The sequence below is a fragment of the Lathamus discolor genome, chromosome 14, assembly GCF_037157495.1.
Source record: "Lathamus discolor isolate bLatDis1 chromosome 14, bLatDis1.hap1, whole genome shotgun sequence".
Taxonomy (NCBI): Eukaryota; Metazoa; Chordata; class Aves; order Psittaciformes; family Psittacidae; genus Lathamus; species Lathamus discolor.
The window spans coordinates 12,772,150-12,793,638 of record NC_088897.1 but is presented as its reverse complement, the minus strand read 5'-3'; the positions used below and the strand labels follow the sequence as shown (position 1 = coordinate 12,793,638).

At 41.4% G+C, this 21,489-nt stretch overlaps 1 protein-coding gene across 4 annotated transcripts; it reads left to right on the top strand.

Moving 5' to 3' along the window:
* Positions 1–5,128: 5,128 nt before the first annotated feature.
* SMTNL2 (smoothelin like 2) lies at positions 5,129–21,396 on the top strand. 4 transcript variants are annotated; one of them, XM_065694330.1, is made up of 10 exons: positions 5,129–5,776; positions 10,279–10,363; positions 11,105–11,347; positions 12,022–12,075; positions 13,598–13,673; positions 15,701–15,871; positions 16,446–16,563; positions 17,886–18,037; positions 18,717–18,871; positions 19,142–21,396. In XM_065694330.1, exons 1-9 carry the CDS (start codon positions 5,372–5,374, stop codon positions 18,841–18,843), a joined length of 1,431 nt encoding a protein of 476 aa, XP_065550402.1. In that variant the 5' UTR covers positions 5,129–5,371; the 3' UTR covers positions 18,844–18,871; positions 19,142–21,396. The 4 variants fall into 4 exon arrangements, with proteins under 4 accessions (XP_065550402.1, XP_065550404.1, XP_065550403.1 ...); XM_065694332.1 differs by having other exon boundaries at positions 11,219–11,347; positions 18,717–21,396; XM_065694331.1 differs by having other exon boundaries at positions 11,108–11,347; positions 18,717–21,396.
* Positions 21,397–21,489: the final 93 nt, after the last annotated feature.

Here is a 21,489-nt window from a genome sequence, read left to right as displayed (position 1 = left end):
GTTTATTCCATCACACTCAGGTGATGTAATTTAGCTTTCTTTTCCTGCCTGCCAAGCTCTCATACCTCCTCACCCCCCCAGATCCTGTAACTTGATGTTAAGACACTTTTGGAAGAAGTTGCATTGTTTTCTGCAATGCTTGTTATTTCAGATGCAAAAGTCATCAACAGTGCTATCCAGGAAGACCGCTTCACAGAACCCAGTAACATATCCCAGCTACTCTGGAGTAGGAACCTACTTCTTTATATGATCCCGGCTTTTTAAAGAAACCTCATAGTAAACTAAAGCTACATTCACTTCCTGTCACCCCAGTTTTGGCAAAAGAATGTTAAGGGCCTTTAAGCCTCAGTAGTCCCAGAGATTCAGTAGCTTGCCCAATGACTGCTGGAGAGCCTGTGGCAGAGGAAAGACTGGAGTCCAGTTGCTAGTCCCTGCTCTGACTGGTCTGCTAATGTGAATGAAAAGACACTTGAGGAACTACAACAGTTCATAAAATAAAGCAAACTTAAAAATTATGTCTGAAGGGGAACAAATCTGAAGTAAGAAAATCTGACAGTGAAGCACTTACCATCAGCAGCTGTAGTACACAACTGATTTTAAGGGCTCTGGATTGCAATGTGCTGTGTTGCTTGGCATGTGACACACTGGCACATCACATTGAGTGCGCTACCAGTCTTTTTGCATGTGTACTTGCCTTCTGGTAATAATCATGTTTCACGCAGTAAGTGAAAAAGACCAGTAAATGGCTCTGGTCTTTTGCAAGTCTGTTGGTGTGGTTTGCTCTTGCTTTGGCACTGCATATCCACGTTTCTTGTGTCATGTTGAAGTACAGCAGAACACGCAGGAGTATATGTCTTTAAGAGAACAAAGCCTATCAGATGCAAATTTGGACATAGGCATATGCATCTTTGAATCAGAGTTCAAGTGGACTCATATGTATTTCAGTGATGTGGTCATTCCCACTGCTTTGACTGGTGCTGTGAAGCTGCAGCTTAAGCCAGTGCTTTTACAAACAGTATTTGCGAGATCTCCTTTGACACTGCCACTCATTACAGTAAGTTTTAAACATGCATGCTGATTGATCCAAGTTGTCTTGTTGGCAGCAACCTACAACCTTGAATCTTGTTCTCTAAGTTCATCTCTTCATTCAGTAGAGGATTAATTTTGGACTGCAAATGACAGCAAGCAGGGGTGAGCTACAGAAGATGCCAGACACCACTTGCTGGCACAGGGAACTTACAATGCACAACAGTGCTCTATCCCTGCTTGTTATGTGGTGCATACGCCAAATGTTTGTCTGATACAAATCTGCATAATTCCAAAATACTGTGTTAATTTATGTACTTCATTACAAGCATATTTATCCTTATGTTATTTTTACTTCCGCTTACCCATCCATCTGCAGCAAAGGTGCAGATGAAATAAAGCTTCAGTCTCCAAAACAGCGGTAGCTACCCTTTTGTCTAGGACATGGTGAACAGCATGCTGATGTCAGGCAGAGTCATGGCTTGCTAGTGAGGAGTGAATAAATAATGCGGTTATTTCCTGGGGAATGACAATGCTACAGGGATCTGATGTAATACGGCCAACAACATTGGCAGTCTGCCTTCTGTCTCTCCTGGAAAACTTTACTGTCCTTAAGGTCCTGATGTATATAATAATGAAGAGGGCAGTTCTGCCCATGATTCAACTAACTTATTCTATGTTTACAGGGTTTTCAATTCTGACAAACCTCACTGTTTTAATAATTAATCTCTCCTATACTGTAAAATAAGTTGTAAAATGCAGAGTGTCACAGTACTGTAAGTACTTAGTTCTAATTGTCTTGTCTGCAGTGATTTGACCCTTATCAATAAAATTACAAAGGGCTCACTATAAAACCCTGGAAGCTGGAATATCTGACTGTAACTGTGTGCCTTGATAAAGCCCTAGCAATTGCTTGCTGTACTAATCTGATTTAAGCCAGTTCTATAATGGCAGCTCTATGCTTTTGCTTACAGGTCTTTCTAAGGCTACTTGAGGAAGGAAACTGAAGCTTAGAAATACTCTTTTGGGCCCAGTAGTCTAGTTGCAAGTCTAGATTTGGAAAGATTTGCCTTGTATTGACAGGGTTTTTTTAAAGCTTTATTGTGTATTTGAGGCTGGGGAAGGGTGTCTAGTTACCAGTTTCAGACACATGGGTCTTCTATCCACATACCAGCTACAGAATGAAGAGCGTAGCCTTGAAATTGGCAGGCCTTGGCTTTCCTACCTTAAAAAGTTACACCATTTTTTTAGTGGCATATGGCATGCTCTGAGGCTGCCATTTGAACAAAAAAAAAGGCAGCAGAAATATTGCTATACTTCACTCCAAAGCATAAAGCAGTTCTAAGAGGAGGAGCATACTGCAGGAGTGAAAAAATATAAAGACAGAAAAGTGTTATATAGCACAGTGAGGGCATTCTTCCATTTCAAACTTTTTCTGATTAAGGAGCATTCAAGATGTAGCATTTCCATTCCGTGCTTCTCTGAAAATGCAAGGAATAAATTCTGTCCTGTGAGTAACAGACTGGCTGATTGTTTAGAGCGTTGCTTTCAAAAAATAAAGATCTAATATGGAAAAGCAGTAGGATGTGCTCTTGTCCTTTTGGGTCTCACTGCAGGATCCAGTTGACAAAGACTGGTAAAATGACTTTGGGGACTGTTCTTTTGAAGACAGCATCAAACCTTCTGTGCCAGTGGGACTTTTGAAACATGCTATGCCATTTGCAAACTAGACACTTTTCAGACAGAAAGTGCCATGCAAGCAGATATTTATGTGCTCAGTGTGCAGGAATGCAGGGCTTTCTGTCATTTGGTCAAGGAGGAAGTGGCTTCTTCAGTACTGGAAATAGCTGAAAGTTCTGAGCATAAGGATACTGTGGCAGTTTGTAGGATGCTATCTCCCATGAACTGAGCTGGCCTGGAAAGAATGTTTAATGTGCCTGACAAGAAGCTCTGCTTAGTTATCCTGAACGTCAGGGTGAGCTGAGCCTCCTAGCAACTGCTACTGTCATTTATTGGTAGGCCCTGCCAAAGCCAGTGGAAAATAATGCCACCCTGATGAGTTGCTTGGAGGAGTGAAAGGCAGAGAAACATCTCCAGTTCAGTGGGGGTACCTGAAGTACAATTCATATGACATATCTGTGACAGCAGTGGACACTTTTTAATGCCTCTATGCAGACCATGTGCATCTGGGTGAACAACTCTGCTCTTCATATTGTATATGATAGTGTTTCTGTGACAAAATTTGGCAGTGTTGAGGTCATAGGGGACTCCATTTGTCTGTTGTCATATCATACAGAGAATAACCTATTGCTGACTGTTTTAGCTAACACAATGGAGTTCTGGTCTGTGATAGAGTTTCTCTTGTGCTCTCATCATACAAATAAGTAAACGGTAATATTAAAAAGAGGGGGGACAAATGTATTGTCTTGAGTAGAGCAGGTTGGATATTCCAGCATGTTTCAAGCTGTATTAAGCACCTTGTGGGATTTGGCCTTGCATGTTTCGGTGTTAATTTTTATTTTTAGCTTTGGGAGGGAAGAAGCTTTCACTGCTACACCAAAGCATCTATATCATGTATTTATATATTCTACAGGACTACACATTTCAGGTGGCTGCCAAGCATTTTCTGATTCAGGGAAGTACAGCATGGATTTCTGTAAATATTCCATTAAGAGACCAGCTTGCTGTAGGAACCTTGTAGAATTCTGCCTGCAGGACAGACTAACTTTAAGCATTCTGTGTATGTGGCAACCTGCTCTAATTAAGGTATCACCTGTTCATGGCAACGGTGTTAGCAAAGGTAAATCCAGGCATGGCCTCTGTTGGGGTTCTGAGAGGAGTAAATTGACTGTCTTGGGTTTTAGTGGAAAATGGAAGGGCCTCTAAATGGTGCTTCTGTCTTAGGAATTAAATCCTGTTTGGTAAAAGGAATAAGCTTGACCCGTATGAGTAACATGAGTGGTGATGTAACTACATTAATGCTAGGTGTTGTGTAAATATTTCAATTTAGGAAAATGATACTGTTAACTTACATTATGTAACTTAGCAAAATTCAGGGATTTCTAAGAACTGAGAGATGGAATCCAGGTCACACTGTCCCTGGGTATCTTTCCACTTTGACACTAGTAATACATTTAATCTCTCAAGCATTACAGACCTTAAGATGAAGCTGTCCAGGTGAAAAGTAATTGCAGTGACCCACAGGTTTTACAAAAACATGGAAGGTAGTATGACAGCTCTCCACTTCTTTCTTTCCACTCAAAATATTTCAGAAAGGTAGAAACTATATTTGGCTTGAATTTTACTGAGTAGCTTCCTTATGTTACAGTTTATCACATCTAGGTTTTTCTAAGACACTGACCACTATCAGAAGTGTCTCTGTGTAAACCAACTGCAGAATAAGCCGTTATCTTTACTGTGCTGCAGAATTAAGTTATGGAGCCCGTGTCAAAGAGAATGAAAGACCTACAGAGTGGAGTAAATAATCACTCTGATATAATTCACAGCAAAATACACCCAAAAAAAAAAATTATTTGTATGCCACTGGTTAATATGCTGGTGTAAATAGGTGTTTCCTGAAATGAGGTTGTAGTAAGGTGTCAGTCTCTTTTACCAAGTAACAAGCAATAGGGCAAGAGGAAATGGCCTCAAGTTGTGCCAGAGAAAATTCAGATTGGATATCAGGAAAAATTTCATCAGTGGAGCATCACTCAAGCACTGGAACAGGCTGCCCAGGGAAGTGGTGGAGTCGCCATCCCTGAAGTTATTTAAGACATGTAGTTGTGATGCTTAGAGACGTGGTTTAGTGGTTCCCTTGGCAGTGCAAGGTTAATGGTTGGACTTGATGATCTTAGAGATCCTTTCCAACCTACATGATTCTATGATTCCTCTTTTGTACTGCTCCCCCCTCCCGGAAGAGATAAAATGTGTGCATTTTGGTATCATCGTCCAAACAACCTCTGAAAAACCAAATACCTTTCCTCTCCTCGCTCCCTCTTAACTGTTCCTCACCGAACCCCATTCTTCTTTGCCCACAGGGCCGGCGCCCCGCCCTCTCAGGCTTTCACAACCCTGGGCAGCTGTGTACCAGCCAGTGCCCCCGCCCCTTCCTCCTCCCCTTCCCCCGTGCGGTCTGAAGTTGCATCTCCCCGGCTGACCGAGCACACGCTCAGCCGCCCGGGCTCGGAAGATCTCGCTGGCAGTGGGGACCGGGCTTAGGGCAGCCTGTGCCCCCCCCCCCCAAGAGAGGGGCAGAAAGGCGGTGGCGGGAGGGGAGGCGGCTGCCGCCAGCGGCCCCAGAGCTCCCCCGCGTCACTGGCCGCGCAGCTTGCGGTCAACAGGCACCATGGCCGGCGAGCCGGAGGATCGGAGCAGCCGAGAAGCGCAGAACGTCTGCGAGGCCCTGGGGCGCTACGAGGACACACTGCGGGGCGCCGTGCGCGAGATCCACGTGGACATCCAGGTGTTCAAGCAGGGCGTGGGGCGGCAGGTGGAGGAGGTGCTGCGCCTCGCCAGCCCGCTGGCGCAGTCCGTGTCCGAGCTGCAGCAGGAGAACCGGCGCTTGCGGGCGCAGCTGGAGCGCCTGTCCCGGCAGGTGGAGGCCCTCGGCCGGTCGGCGGGGCTGCCGCAGGAGTGGGCGGACGAGGCGGTGCGGAGGCCCCAGGCCGCGGGACCTGCCTCTCCGGAGCACGGTTCGGCTGGCGGCAGGTTTTCCAGCCATGCCAAGTTGGCTGTTACCGGCCGGAGCCAAGTAAGTACTGGCCGCGGCCGGGGGCTGGGAGGACGAGAGGCTGCATGAGCGGATGCCTCGTGGGTGTTGCCGGGCTTTGCGCTGGCGCAGGGGAGCGTCAGGGGCATGGGGCTCTTTGCAGTGCAGGGTCAAGTGGCTTTTGGGAGGCCCTTTGAGAAATGGGCTTGGCCTTGATATCACCTGGAGATGTTCTTGATTACGGCACTGCTTAGTCACATTGGGACCCTGGTTAGGAGTGGGAGCAACCTGTCAGCGTGCTTAGAAGTAAGAGAAGCTGAGGCAGTCTCAGCTGTCAATGCGCATATGTACAGGGACATCTGTGCATCTTTCTGGACTTGATTAAGGGGGGTCTGTGTGCTAGCAGTGCTATTTGCCAGTTGGCAAGCTCATAAAGGAGAACAGGTTAGCATAGAGCAGGCAGTAACATGTTTTCCTAAGGTACTAACTTAGCATCCTTCAGTGAGGCAGTTTTGCTGCATGATCACTGTCCTGCACTGTTGCAGCTAGTCCATGAAAGGAGGCCTCAAGCAAGCTGTTATAGTCTCCACGACCTAAACTAGTACAGACACATTCCTCCCAGTGATAAAGCTCTCTTTGCAGCGTAGTGGAGCCTTGTAACTTGGTACATGGAAGTCCTAGTTAGTAGGAAAGCCATCTGGCACTGAGATGTTTTGTGTAACACTTTTTCTATGTGTCAGGCTTTATGGAAAGAATTGAGAGCTCCTGTGCAATCTTTGACAGCAGGAGGTGGCAGCCAGACAGTGCATCATGGTTCAGTCACACAAAATGGTCCGATAGTAGAGACCTGGCGTTCACAGATGACAGCCTATTTTGTGTAGTCTTGATTAACCCATGTCTTGAGGGGTCTTCAAGACTGAGTGTGAAAAGCAGGTCTGTGGTCTCTCCAAGCTTTGGGGATGGAAAATAAAAAGTTGGAAATGAAATGAACTCAAATTGGTGGGAATGAGCAGGCAGTCAGTTGTATTCCAGCCTTTTTTGTGCCTACTGACTCAAGAATGGGCGGTTAGGGCTTCCTGCAGCTGGGCAAGTGGAAGGGGAAAGCTGCTGCTTGATGTGTTGTTTCAACATGGTTGTGGCAACTGCTGCCTTTTCCCGTGCGTGACAGAGGCAAGTAGCATACACACAACTTGTAGATCTGTTCCCTTTTGTTCCATGAAGCCATCCACACTTGTTTGTATTGCAAGGAACAGAAGTGAGCTGAGCGACAGGGAAGGGACAAAGGGATGTGGTTCCTCACGCCATCTCACCAGCCTCATCGCCTCTGCGCACATTGTAGTGTGTACTTCACACTGAGAAGTCTTGCATCAAGGTTATAGCGATATTTGGCTTTAGGTATTGGTCTGCATTAAAGCACAGAATGAGCTTTTGGAATTGGAACCTTCTCACTTTGCTTTGGGGGTTCAGGGAAGATCACTTAAATACTGATAGTAATTCAGTGCCCTCACAGTAATTTTCCCTGGAAGGTTGGACAAGTTCCCAGGTTAGCAGAGCTGACCGAGAAGGAATTTCAGTACTGAGAACCATGGAAGGTGTGGCTAGGGCTACATACACCAAATGCATGCAGTAAAAACATGATTTTGTGGGTAAGGCTCTGATGTGGCTGTGCCCACATGGGTAAAGAGCAAGCCTTGGTTGCTGTGCTGGTCACCCAGATTCTCTGTAATGAAGAAAGTGTTCCCTCAGGTGCTTGCAATTTGTGGTTTATATGGCCACGTCACTTGAAGCAGAGTGCCATAAATGACACTCTGTATGTTTTCAGATAAATGAGTGCTCGTGATAAAAACTGGTGACGATTCTAGCCTTAGTAAATACTTCTATAAGATACCAGAAACAAATAATGCTGGCATGGACATAGTAGCAAATAAAGATGCTCTCTTTTGTTCCTCAAGAGATTTATTGGCCAAGTTCCTTTTTACTGTGTGGTTGATAGCAGTGTTTATCCCAACAAAAGGCTGTGTTCTTTTGCCCTCAACATTTCTAGCAAAATACTGGAATTATATTGAATACTTGTAAATTCAGTTACTGAAATTTCTCATGCATAGTACCTTCTGACAAATATAAAAGTTTCAAAATAATTTTATTTTCACAGATTAAAAGATCTGAATACAATGACAGATGCAGTTTAGCGGTAGTAAGTTAGACTGTGCATATGGAAGCATTCTCTGTGAGAATAGCAGATGATGTAAAAATGGAAAGTTTTTTTTATTAGGAGAGACAAATGCTGTTTTAAAGAAGCCGTTCTTATGGTGATGTGTTGTGAAAAAGTTTGCAGACTAGCTTTGCAGAAGAACTTGCCATTCCTTTTGGGACTATGCTGAGTAACTAAAGAATGCAGCTTTGTTGGATGTGAGCTTTTCTAAAAACCTGACTAATGAAGCCTCAAAATGGGAGAGATGCTACAAAAATCAGTGGAGCTTAGATAGCAGAATTGTGCTTTTGCTTGTGAGAAAGTTCTGGATGCTTTGAGCATTTCAACTTCCCAATCTAGTTTATTTTCCTTTCTTTTTAAGTAAGAAAGAGGGAAATTAAAAGAAAGCAGAAGTTCTAGTATGAGTTGGTATACTGAACTTCATTATGGATTTGATTTGTAAAACTTGTAGTGTATCTTAAGGGAAGCTAACTTGGTTGTGAAATGGACATTTTAACTTCCAGCTATCTGGGTGCATCTGAAACCTTCTTTGGGTGTCGATGAAAATCTGTCAGTCTTGTTACTGGGGCTATAAGCACGTTGTGCTAAACCATGGTGGTGTGTTACTGAGTATCTGAGTGGTGATGGTGGTTGTTTAAAAAAGAAAAAAAAAGGAAGTCTCATGTTTCAGTGGTTTAGACTCAGGAATGTCTTGGTTCATCATTCAACCTCCATGCTTTATCTAGTGGAGCACGTAAGTGCATCTGGGAACATAGGGCCCGGTCTTTAAGTCAAGAGAAGGATTTTCCATGACTTGAGTAGTGTAAGCATTCAGCTCAAATCCTGCTATGTGCACCTGTGTTCCAATGAAACCAGTTGGAGATTGACACTTCAATATCTAAGAGGATCAGAATCTAAGCCCGCAACTGTATACTCTGACAAAAACTCTATTTAGGCTGCCTTACTGTAATCTACTGCTAGTAAACAAATTCTTAGCAAGATCTCAGACCATAGTTACCAGGATCTGTCTGGGATTTGTACTTGAGGTAATGAAAGTTCTAGTATCTCAGGTAATGGATATTAACAGTCTGTGCACTCTGCAGCATTTAACACAAATAGGTGCTTTAAAATAATCACAAAGTTGTGTTAGCCTTGTGTGGTATCCTTAGCTAGCTTTGTGTAAGTGTAAACAGCAGGCAAGGTCTGAGAAACTTACTTTTCTTGATTTGTCTTGGATTGATCGTGATGGTGTCTGTACTTTACATGGGATATAGTTTTCCAGCCTATACAAAAATTAACAACTTGTGATGAAACTATGTAATAAATAAAACTACTCTTTTGCTCTGTATTTCCTGTGTATGAAAAGCAGAGACAAATTAAGTCCTTACATGTAAACACTCCACTTCTTTCCTTTTCTGTTATGTTCTGTTGGTTTTATAATTACCTGTAGTATAAAATATTTTTCAGTAATGTATCTTAAGTCTTTTTGTCTGTCTTTAAAAGCAAAACTTGTTTGGATTGAGTTTATAAGAATTTTTGATTATGAATAAATAAGTAAATCTGTAATGTGCTTTTATAAACATAAAATCTTTTGGCCAATCTAGTTACATATGTCTAGAATAAATGGAAACTTTTGAATGGACTTCCTGTTGGTGAATTTCACTGTACAGCTTGTATGTGCTGCTTTTTGGAAACTACATTTATTAATTGAAGTAACTGTGTGTCTGTAAAGCACTTTCTTCTTTCTTTAGTTCCCATGAAACTGGATAAATTTCATGATTTTTTGCACATACACTCATGAACCAATTGGAAAAGAAAAATTCTTGGCTGATTTTCTGGAATTGTATTGGCAATCATAGGGAAAAATATGGTGGTTCTCCCAGAAACGCTATCCATACAGAAGTTGCAGATTATAATGCAGCTGTAAAGTTCTAGGATCACATTTAGTCTATGTAATGCTTTTATAGTACATTATCAGAATGGGATTTTTTTTTTCTGCAACAAACAAAAAACCTGCAGAACATCAAGTGTTTTATGTAATCTCAGTGTCTCCTCTATTATGCAGTCTCTTCTTTGTATCGCCTTCATAGTGGATTCTGATATCTCTAACAAAAGTGGAAGGCTCCTCCTAAGTTCATGGGGTCTTTGAGGATAAGCATGTGAAAACTGATATAAGTCCTGCGTTGCCAATGCATAGTTTGTAGGTTTGGCTCTTGGGGTTAGATAGTTGTTCCCTTCTTGTGTTGTGGTCGCTAGCACAAGAAGGGCCTGTTCTTGGCATGTGTTTCTGGATATTTTTCTAACTTTTGCTGCTGTTTGAAATTTAGCTGTCATCTCTTGTCTGTTCTGACAGAGTGTAGATCTGGATGACCGGCACAAATCTGAGTTCAGAAGAGTTTTTAGTTCTTCCATCATTGAAAATGGTCATCAGTCTTCAGGTAGGAGCAGGGCATGAAATGAAATAGCAATACTTGTAAAATAACTTGATCCTGGCAGTCATAGAGCAGCCCTCAGATGCTGGAAGCATTAGAACCTGCTATGGTTTCAGTGCGGGTATTGTACTGTAGCACTGATACAATTTAACTGAATTTCCTAATTAGGAGTTTAACTTTTAAACTTTATTGTTAAGCGTGCTGTATGGTGTTTCATGAATTAGAGATGACTACTGTCACATTATCTTGGGGCACTAATGATTATAAGGCCTGCTATACTGGGTGCCATTGTAGCCTTGTGTCCCAAAATATTTTGCAAATTACCTGTCCGCATCCATTACCATTAGGTGGAGGAAGAACTTGCTGTCTCCATTTTAGAGAAAACAGGCACACAGGATTTCATAAAACCATGAAAAGAGCAATAATGCCGACTTGTAACCCACAGCAGGAGATTGGGGGTGGGAGCTGCACAGAGGAAGAGGAGGCGCTTAGCAAATGCAGCTGCTAGTGGGTTAATGATCTGGAGAAGCTGAGATTCATGTAGGACAGGTATGATTGCTACAAAGATCACTTGCACTAGGGTTGTTTCTACAGCATGCTGTAAATGGTATTCACATCCACAGGGAGAAGTAGGTGCAATAATTACAATAACTTGTAAAATAAAGTTGTTGCATGCAAATTGGTTTTTTAACTTTATTATAAATCTGCAAATAAATTTACTTCCTCTCTCCTTTTCTTCTTACCCAGTAGGTCAGGCAAAAGTTTCCCATGAACTGACCTCTTTTCATATGTCAGAGACATCCCCTGAAGCCCATGCCCCTGCAGTCACCTTACAGATGCCCCATCTTCCCGTTACTGCAGTAACCAGGATACCCGAGAAGTTTTCGGGAGAGACCGTTTGTTCCACAGGAACAACCAATGTGTCTGCTGGCCTGCTGGGACAGAGCAAGAGCAAAAATGCAATGGCAATGAAAACGTCCAACCAGTCAGGTAAGAGAGACAAAAATAATTTGAAGCTGTGACCCATTTCTTTACTTGAAGCAACTGGTGCTACAGGACTTGTCCTGTGACTTAGTGGTACTTACGAAACTTCATTTCTACACTACATATCCCATGGTGGGACGCCCTGACTTAGAAAATTGTGGGTCCTAGATTCAGCTTTAGGCTGTAATGTCATATATGCTGAAAATTTTTGCTGCCTGATATAGTTGAGTTCATAGTGCAGGCTATCTTCTAGCTCAATTACTGAATAAGTATCTCTTCAATGCTATTTTAATGAAATTCACAGGAATTTTTAGTGCTTTGAGACCTGAGGCCCCCTGAGAAGTTAGGCAGGTATTTAGCTAATGGGCTCAATATTTGGAGAGAGGAATGACCAACACCAGACTGACACATACACACAAGTCAAAGTGATTTCAGAATTGTACATACATCTTAATTTAGTTAATTTTGTTGTGTTTTAAATAAAGCTCATTCATATTGAAATCGCTGTATTACATTTACATTTAGTGATGGTGACACAGATCAGGCTATATGTATTGGTCAGAAATTAGAGAGACATCAGATTGAATTGCCATCGAGAGAGGGATTATTTGCAGATTATTCTTTCAACTTGTATTTTATTAAAGCAAAGCCTCTCTTTATCTTTTTTTCTGCTGTTTCAGTGAAGGCCTGGAATTCAAGTATGGTGACAACAGTGGGTTCATCTGCTACTGAAGGTGACTGTTCTTATCGGCATGTCCATATGCAACACAAATTGAGGGGGATTCCATGTTCCATGTCTGGGGAATTCAGATCTGAGCATATAGTTCCAATTAATAGGTACATGGTAATATTAGAATTGCTAACAAGACTGCATGCAGGTTCAGTTTCCCAGGTATTATGGAAGGTTGTTCCACCGTATCAGATTCTCAATCTGTTCAAAGCAAGGGGTACTTGTCCTTGTTTGCACAGAAGTGTGCATGTGCACTGTTAGGTAATCTCTGCAGTGGAAACAATAGGTGCCAGGAAAATGCGGCAGAACACAGTCTGAGCAGTGTAGATTTTGGCTGACCAAGTGACAATTGTGCCTGAAATCAAGGTAATGGCAGTTGGAAAGTGGTGAGCCCACCCTATGGATGGTGAAGCAAATTCCTTTAGCAGAATAGCAGTAAGTAGTCTTCTTCATGTATCAATGTGCCAAAGGACAAAATACCTGAAGAATTTTCAATTTCAGTTGAAATAGATGAGTTGAGCTCTATCCAAAAGTATTTTGAATTGATGTCACCAGGCTTTTACTGTCTATACCATATACTGGGATTTCACAGTGGTGTCAGTGTCAGTTTAGAAAAGATGTAGCTCAGCTAGAATGGGGATCACCTGAGATTTACATAAATTTCTGGCAATTGTTTGTGGTCTCGAATTTGTCACATCTGTATGTTGGCATTTACTAGGGCATTTTACATGAGAAATTTAATTGATCTGGATTCCTTCTATAAGCAGTGGGGAGAGTGCATTTTCAGAGAGTCTTGTTGACAGTAATCAGGTTGGATTGCTTCTAAGATGCAGTCTTTCTTATATAGAAGGAGCCTTCAGTAAATAAGTTGCTGGCTTATGCAACAAGTTCTGGCTTTAGTGCGTTAAAAATAGGCAAGTCACTCTGTTGCTGTGCATTTACAGAGCATAGCTGGTGTCCAGAGCTGGTCTATAAGACGCAAAGCACAAAAAGTAGAACCTCTGGAGGATGTGATGGTCTGAAGCCATCTTTGCAACCCTTGCAGTCTGTTTGACTTTAAAACATTTCCTGGTGAAAATTAGGTAATTTAAATTATGCTCTCAGTCATGGCAGACTTCCTAGGGCTACTTACGTTTACCAGAATGACTGCTGCAAGATGAGCTGTAGCACAATTTCTTCCATTTACTGGAATGTTGTCCATGGCGGTGTACCCTCCCCTTGAGGTCTGCACAAGGGCCTGAAATGATCAAACCTTCCCAGTGCAGTTTTATCAAAGGCATCTTCTCACAGCCCTTTCTGGCATGTTTATACCATCCTTGCTGCAGGGCAGTGATTTTGCAGGGGGATTAAACACCTTGGGAAGATTCCTTCCCAGTTTATTAGATCAAACTAGAAGTTAGGCCTGCAACTATTCACTGTGGTGAGTGTGTGGCTGTCTCTCAGGAAATGGTTTGGAAATGTATGAGGAAAGGAGACAAAACAAGTTTCTGCCCTAATGTATTTTTGTCTTTCCGGCTTTTATACAGAGAATACTACTTCTGTCACTAAATCTGACTCAGCTGTGAGCTATGGGACAAGTAGTGGAACCAAAACTGATGAAAGGTACGCATTTTACTTCACATTTTGTTAGGCCATTGTGGTCAGTATAGTCTCAAGGGACAGGTGTTTTGCTGGTGTGAAGAACAGGTGAGTCCCAGATGCTGTATTTTAAGTGTTGAATGTATAATTGTATGTTAACCTACTTGCCCCATTACATTAACCTAGTTAATACATTCTGTGTGTGTACTGTGTCCTTCAACATGTAAATGGGCATATTCCTCTTAACAACATTTCTACTTTCAGGGAATAACCCATCAATGACTACTGGAATAATCACACTACCTGTACTAAAACCATCCTAGTGATGTACTGTATAATAGTAGTTTTTGTTCAACATGGCAGTGCTTGAATCATAACCTGAATTGTCTCAGGTTAAACAGTTCCTCATTTCTAGCTGTACCTGTAGCTGGCGTACCAGGTTATCTATTGATTGCACTTCTCATGTGAAATCAGCAATGTGCTCTATATAAGGTCCTATATGTCTAGCTTCAGGACTCTTTAAAACCCTCGCATGACTGCTCTTTTGTGCCCTCTGGTTCCTGTGTTAGTGCCATATGTCAGCTGATCCTCGCAGCTTTCTTTGCATGACACATCTGGTAGGCTATGTATCAACATCTCACCCATGATTGCAGCATTGGATAGCCTTAGCACTTTTGGTTCCCTTGGTTTTGGGAGGCTTCTTCAGGCTGCCACTCCAGTGCACCAAAGAACAGGTGAGTTCCAGATGCTGTATTTAAGCCCATTAAAGTTTGTGAGGTTTCCTGAGGGCTAAATGGAGCAGAGATGGGAAGGGATAAAAATCTTTTGTAGGGCAGTTTGAAGCAGCCCTAATTGTGGATTTCAGCACTGTTACAGAGTTAGTAAAACTCTCAGTGTCAGCAGTGAATTTTTGTTAGGAGGAGCAAGTTGTCAGGCCCTTTGAAAATATGTATTAAAATACTCATCTGTGTTGAAATTTGTACATTGGGCTTGGTTTTGGAAACCAGCATATAACTGCCATCAAATATCAGTAGTTTGGCTAGCCTAGAGTTTAGTTTGTATATAAATGCATTGCTGAGGACTGCTATACATTCTCGATTAACTTGGAGTCGCAGTTCCTTAGTATAGGATTATATGGTATCACAATTACTGCTGGCATATCCAGGTATCATCAGCATGCAAAATATCCATCATGAAAAATGGGAGGGCAGCTAATTTAAACCTCTTAAATCGGGCTTGCTTCTGCCTTGAAAATTATGCCAAATTTGTCATTACATTTCTTCTGAGTTAGTTCCAACATCCACACTTTCATATTTGAGTCATGATACACTGAGCACCCTAGAGAACTTGCTGTGAGATCTGACCTCCATCTGTACCAGAAATTAATGTGTGACACTGATTCATTGCTCTTTGCCTCAGTTTCCCCATCTCTGTCATGTGGAACATTTCCAAATGTGACCTGTTGCTGGTGAAGTGGTTTATGGCTCAAATAAACACAAATTAGAATATAATCCTATATTTCTAGGTCAGATGAGCAGCATGTGGTCAGCAAAGCAGCAGTGACCCAAGCTCAGAATTCTGTGTACTCTTAACTAAAAAGTTGAAAAGTACTTTCTGAATTACTCATCAAGTTCCATATTTAAAATGTAATTTACCTTCCCAGGATCTCCAAAGTTGGAAGTTAGTGCTGCTCTGGGGCTGCAGTGGGGCTATTTTTTTTCTTTTTGGTTTTGTGGGGGTTTGGGATTTGGTTTTTTTTGCTGTTGTGTTTGTTCTGTTTGATTTTTTTTTTTTGGTGGGTTTTTTTTTTTCTGTCTCTCCTTTCTCAGAGGTGTTTAATTGTTGTTCTTCACATTTGTGACTTGTCCAGCTATGTCTTATTTGTAAGAGTACTTTTCATTTTTTCTTAAATTGCTTTTCACTCATTCAGGTCCTCTTGAAACAGCTCTTTTGGGAGGTTTAGAGTAGGCAACAGTTGGATCTTTATGCTGACTTTTAGCAGCACCAGGCATTTTGTTTAACAGTATACTTTCCATGTTGTGTTTCTCCAGTGCCACTGACAGTTACTGTGATGTGAACTCCAGCTCTCACTCCTCTCCTCCCCCTGTACAGCGGCAAGTTGAAAGGAGGCGAGAACTGGTGCGGTCTCAGACGCTCCCACGGGCTATAGGAGCACAGGCCAGGAAAGCGCTTTTTGACAAATCTGAATATGGAGCTGGAAGGTATGTTGAAGCCGCATCTCCAGCATGGGTTTGTTAATGGGAAAATAATTTGGCAATTACCAGCAGAGGACAGTTGGGTGACAGCACTTGACTCTCAATGTAGGATTTTTTGCTAAGGAACAATACGAGGTCATGTGTAGCTTCCCTGACTTCACAGACTGAATGCTGGGAATTCACATCTATGCATTCTCCTGGCTTTGAAGGTGTTCAGCTGAAGAAGCAAGTGCCTTTTATCAGGAGAGAGTGCTGTGGAAGATGCCTTCTCTGTTATTAAAAAAGACTAGGAATATAGTGATTTTGTGTTGGCATTCGTTAAGGACCGAAAGCATGGACTGTTCCGTATGTACCATGCTGGGGGTATAATTTAAATAGAAGAGGCTTGGAATCAGTCCTGGCACTAGGGAAATGGAAATTAGTTTTTCTTGCAGGACCAACAAACTGAAGTTTCAGCAAGATGTTTCTCAAATATCACCTGGACAGGGGCTGACCTGGGCAAGGTTGTGTAGCTGGTGCTTACAAGTAGGTTTAAATTTTTCTAGAATGTAATTTAATCTGGTCTCTGTTAATTTTCCAGAGGAAAAGGTGAATCCAGAGCTAAGCTGAAGAGGTCGCAGAGTTTTGCGGTTGCCAGCGCTAGCAGCATTAAACAAATTCTGTTAGACTGGTGTCGCTCAAAAACCATAGGATACAAGGTGAAGACACACTGGCACTTTCAGCTCTTTCTTTCTCAGGAGAGTTTGCCAAAAAAGTGTACTCAAAAAGTGCATGTAAAACATACTAAACAATGAGTTAACTTACACAAGGCCATCAAGTTCTGTGTGGGTAACACAAAGGTGGTTTGCATGAGCAACACTTGCAGACAGCAATTGCATGAGTGAGATTCTGTATGTCTGTCAAAGCAATGCATTAGTGTTTGTCTGAAAAAAGTGTGTCAGAAAAATGTATTTTTCTGCTTCTGGATAAAGACTTCAGTATATGCTTGCATTTTTTTCTTAGTTACAGGCTTTTGCATTCTCATTGTATATGGCAAGATCTGAATGACATTTTGAGAGTATGTGGAGACTATGGCCCTTTTGCTACACAGCAGACCAAAGTACCCTCTACTGGTATTGGGCATGTGAATTTGTAGTAAATAGTTGAGGCTGAATCACATGGTGTTAGTGAGCTAATTTCTGTGAGGTAACATCAGCATAGCTAAAAGAATTCAGCAGTTGAGATTTTAGGAATTTTACCTGGCCTTAAACTGAAATTGCCAAAGTAATTTCCACGAGAAAGAAAATTATTTGTGTGTGTAATATATTTTTCAGAGTTATTGTAAAATGTGCATTATTATTGCTGAACTCTAAATTACAGCATACCTAAGCAGAACTAGTGAAAATTACTGTTAGTTGGTTACCAGAAAAGCTGGGGCTTGAATTTTATATGATGGCAAAGTAGCATGAGATAGGAGCCCAAATATGTTTCTTTTCACTGTGGCAGTGAAAAGTAACAATAAACATTTGTCCTAAGAATCAGGTTTTGCAAGAGGTGTAATGCTTCCTATATTTCTACCTATCTGTGTGTAAACAGGCATTGAATTGGGCCTTACTGAAAGCAAAGCAAGCAAGCATAATCTTTATCTAGTGCTATTCACAGCCACAAAATGAACTGTTCTTCAATTATAAATGTTTTACAGGGAGAAGCAGCATCCTTAGTTTTCACAGATACTCAGCTGGTGCATTGGGCCTGCTCCAGAGCTCATGTTCTTCCCAGTATTTTCACTGGCACCTTGGCTGTGTGCCTGCTTTGCATCTGGGCATTGCAGGCAAAAAGGTTTTCATTTGCTGAGTGTGCTGTTTTTTCTCAGAATACAAATAACGTAATGGATATACTAAAAGGGAAAGACAAACCATGAAGCCTGTGCTCTGTTGCCTTGGTTAGTGGGAGAGGACAGAAAACTTCAGTAAGCGAAAGCAGTTGCACTTCCCTCTTCACCCATACTACATTAACATGTATGTTTTTTTCATTATGACAGCACATTGACCTCCAGAATTTCTCCTCAAGCTGGAACGATGGGATGGCATTTTGTGCTCTTGTGCATTCTTTCTTTCCTGAGGCTTTTGATTATAATAAGCTGGACCCAGCTAATCGCAAGCAGAACTTTGAGCTGGCCTTCACCATGGCTGAGTGAGTATCACATTAGATCTCCGTGAAGTGCTTACAGTTCAAGTCTAATGCAGCTGGGCAGTAGTGAAGAGTTTAACCATTCGTATAGATACTGTATCACTAGCTTACATGTATCATGCCAAAAAAGATGATAAAGCCCTGCCTAGAGAATGCATAGGACATGAGCCTCAGCAGTCTGGAGTTAGAGGTGGTTTTACCAGGCACCGGATTATTCACTGGAAACAATCCACAGCCACATGGGCCTTCATTGGCACATTTCATCTCTTCTCATGTTTCCCCGTTCTTTTTGAACTTCATAAGCAGAAAAACTCAAGATTTGCAAACTTGCATGACCCTGCTTACTGAGAATTGGGCAGGTGAATGTGAGATTGGGCTACATGCTACAAATATCAGGGATGTGAATGGCAGCCAATGAAAAGAAAACAACGCCCTACAGGGCTTTGGATCAGATTCCAGTACAGAAGAGGGAAAGAACCAGAATATTCTATGGTCACAAAAATAACAATCTCTAACCTGAGTTTGACCGTTTCATAGTAAAATGAAATGCTGCTAATAAACCTCAGGATTTCTTAAATGCTTCAGTAATGCTCAAATCAAAGCAGCAAATGAATCTTGGCACTGGTTACAGGCTTCAAGATTTAACTGTAGATTTACTGTATCTGTTTTATCATTACCACAGGAAAATGGCTCATTGCGATCGTCTGATAGAAGTGGATGACATGATGGTGATGGGTCACAAGCCAGATCCCATGTGTGTCTTCACGTATGTCCAGTCTCTATACAATCATCTACGACACTTCGAATAAACCCATCAACACCTCTCTGGACTGAAGAGTTAAGTACACTGTTAATGGAAAGAGTGGCATTTTGCAAATGGAACACTGTTATTTCTTGCTTTTTACTGTCCCTTTGCTTACATTCAGCTGTGTGGCTGACTGAAGTGTTGCATCACATCAGTATTATTTGTCAGTAATACAGAAATACATTTTAAAAAGGCAAAAAACATAGGGAAAAGTAACTTCGGTGCTAGCAGGGGGTTCTATTTTTAATATTCTTTAATTTAAAGGTCACAGGAAGCTAAATTGCTGTTCCTGTCTCTGTTAGGCTGGGGACACAGTCTTATACAGTGACCGTCACTCTGCTACGAAGGTGTTCCCTCTTAAAATTCAGGTAAAACTCAAGAAAATAGCATCTTCAGTTCCACTTCTCTGTTAAGCATGGCACAAAATAAATAGCAGATGGACAAAGAAAATTCCAAAAGTACTCAACTGCTATAGAGCATTATTGCCTCTCCTTCAACCTTAACCCCCACTATAGCATAAGTACATGTACACATCAAACAGGCATTGTTCTGTTCTCTTAAAGCCAAACAAGAATATAGCCTCTTACCTGCTGACTGGAGTGACGGATAACTACCGTGTTACAGAACAGCATTTGTCTGTAATGGTCAAATCTAAAATGATTTGCTTAAAGGCTTGCTAAAACCTCTGCTTGCAGTACTGGATTTATTTCCTGATTATGAAGAACAGCAACAGATGGGCTCTTCTGTGTATAAGAGTGTGTTTGCATGATTTAGAATTATGGGGTGGGGGGGAGGTAACAAAGTACAAAATCCTCTGAACACTTATAATAGAAGCAAGACTGTAATGTACTTTGACCTAGACTCTGGGGGAAAGCAACTCTCCAATGTGCACAGGAATTAAGTCTTGATGACTTGCTCAGTCCTTGTGCTGACTCAGAGGTGGACAGGCAACATGCTGAGAAAGTATGAAACGTGGGAGTTTTGAAATGCCTTGGACTAATTTCCCTTTTCGGTTAAATCAGTGTTAAAACCACAGTGCCTTAGGATTATCTCAGATTTACTGAACAAAAAGGTCATGTGTCACCCTTTCTGTTTTTTGATTTGATAAATCAACAGTTTTGTTTTCATAGTGAATGTTAAAAATAAAACCACTAAAAAAGCATACTTAGAACAAAAAAGAAGCTTTTTACAAATATTTCTACCCTACGAGCAGGCTCATAGAAAGTAAAAACTGAAAGCCCATGAGCCCTCTGCTCATGCTAGAACATGTTTATTAACCTGCATTTGTGCTTTTTGTAGATACTTACAAAGATTACTTTGGCTCTGTATTGATGACCATTTGTAATAAAATGTCAAATGCTCTCCAGATTTACTGCTTCTCTTTAGAATGAAGGTTTTGTAATTTGTCTTTAGAGTGACAGATAACAAAGTAAACTTGGTGAAAAGAAACTAGAGCTTTTCCTCAGAAGTTTTTTATTCTAGTCCTGATGCTGTGTGCTCTGAATTTCAGTTTTAAAAGTACAAAAGTTTAATTCCATTTGGAATAGGATTTTAGTTCGGCTTCCCTTTCTAGTGAAGTTTACTTGAGAAACCCTGAGTAAAGTAACCACTTCTGTTAGTAGTCTCAGGAGAGGAAAAAAAAAAAAACAAACCCCAAACACCAAAAATTTACAAAAGGCGAAGTGTAACTTAATGTGAAGGTCTGGATCATCACCTTCTGTTTGAAGGGTAGCTAAGCTGTTGCTATGACACGATGGAAACAGTTTGAAAGACTTCGTATCTGAAAGATACTAGGTCAGACTAACAGGATCCTTGGTATCATTGATCTCATAGCTTTAGTCCAAGTGGACAAAGGTTGGGTGGGCTGTTCATATTTGTCATATGACTTAAGGTTTTGGCTTTGTCTTGAATGACCGTAATTCTGAGAAGGAAGTGTGCTCCTGTTGCTCCATGAAATGCATCTTAAGGATAAACACACTGTACTTGTGTTTTGGAGAGTTGATTAAAGTATGCATGATCAAAAATCTCTCCACAACTGGCACTACACATATTTGCATTCTTACAGCAGACTACTTTCAATTGACTAGCAGAGCCAAGTTCCATCATAGCTATAAGAGGAGAAATACTGGCTTTATATATCACATTCCTTCATAGTCCCAGGCCATGGGTTATTTTCCTGTCATGTGAATGTTAAAGACACATGTAAGTGGTTGGTCAGTTCAGGCCTACTAGCATATTAGTGACATTATTGCCAATTCACTAGAGGAGCAGGGGTGTGTGTTACATCTTTTCTATGGCTTAATTTGCTGTCACAGCTAACCAGAAGCTATTTTACAGATTTGTTGTTTTTTATTTAAGTCTTCCCACTTCAGAGAAGTGATGGTCAAGATACCTGGTGCTTGCCAGAGAACTAATTGCAGGGTAGCAGAAGACTGTAAGTTGAGTTTAACTGCTGGTGGTTTGCATGTAAGAAGATGAGGGAGATGGTGCTATGACATAATTTTAACCTTGACTATGAGATTGTATGATTATATTGAAATTAAAGTATATAATGTTTGCCCCTGCTGGATTTTTTTGCGTTTAGGGGGGAAAAAAAAAGTGCCAAGAGAGTGTGTGTATGTATGACAGCAAATGTGTTCAGCATGAGTGA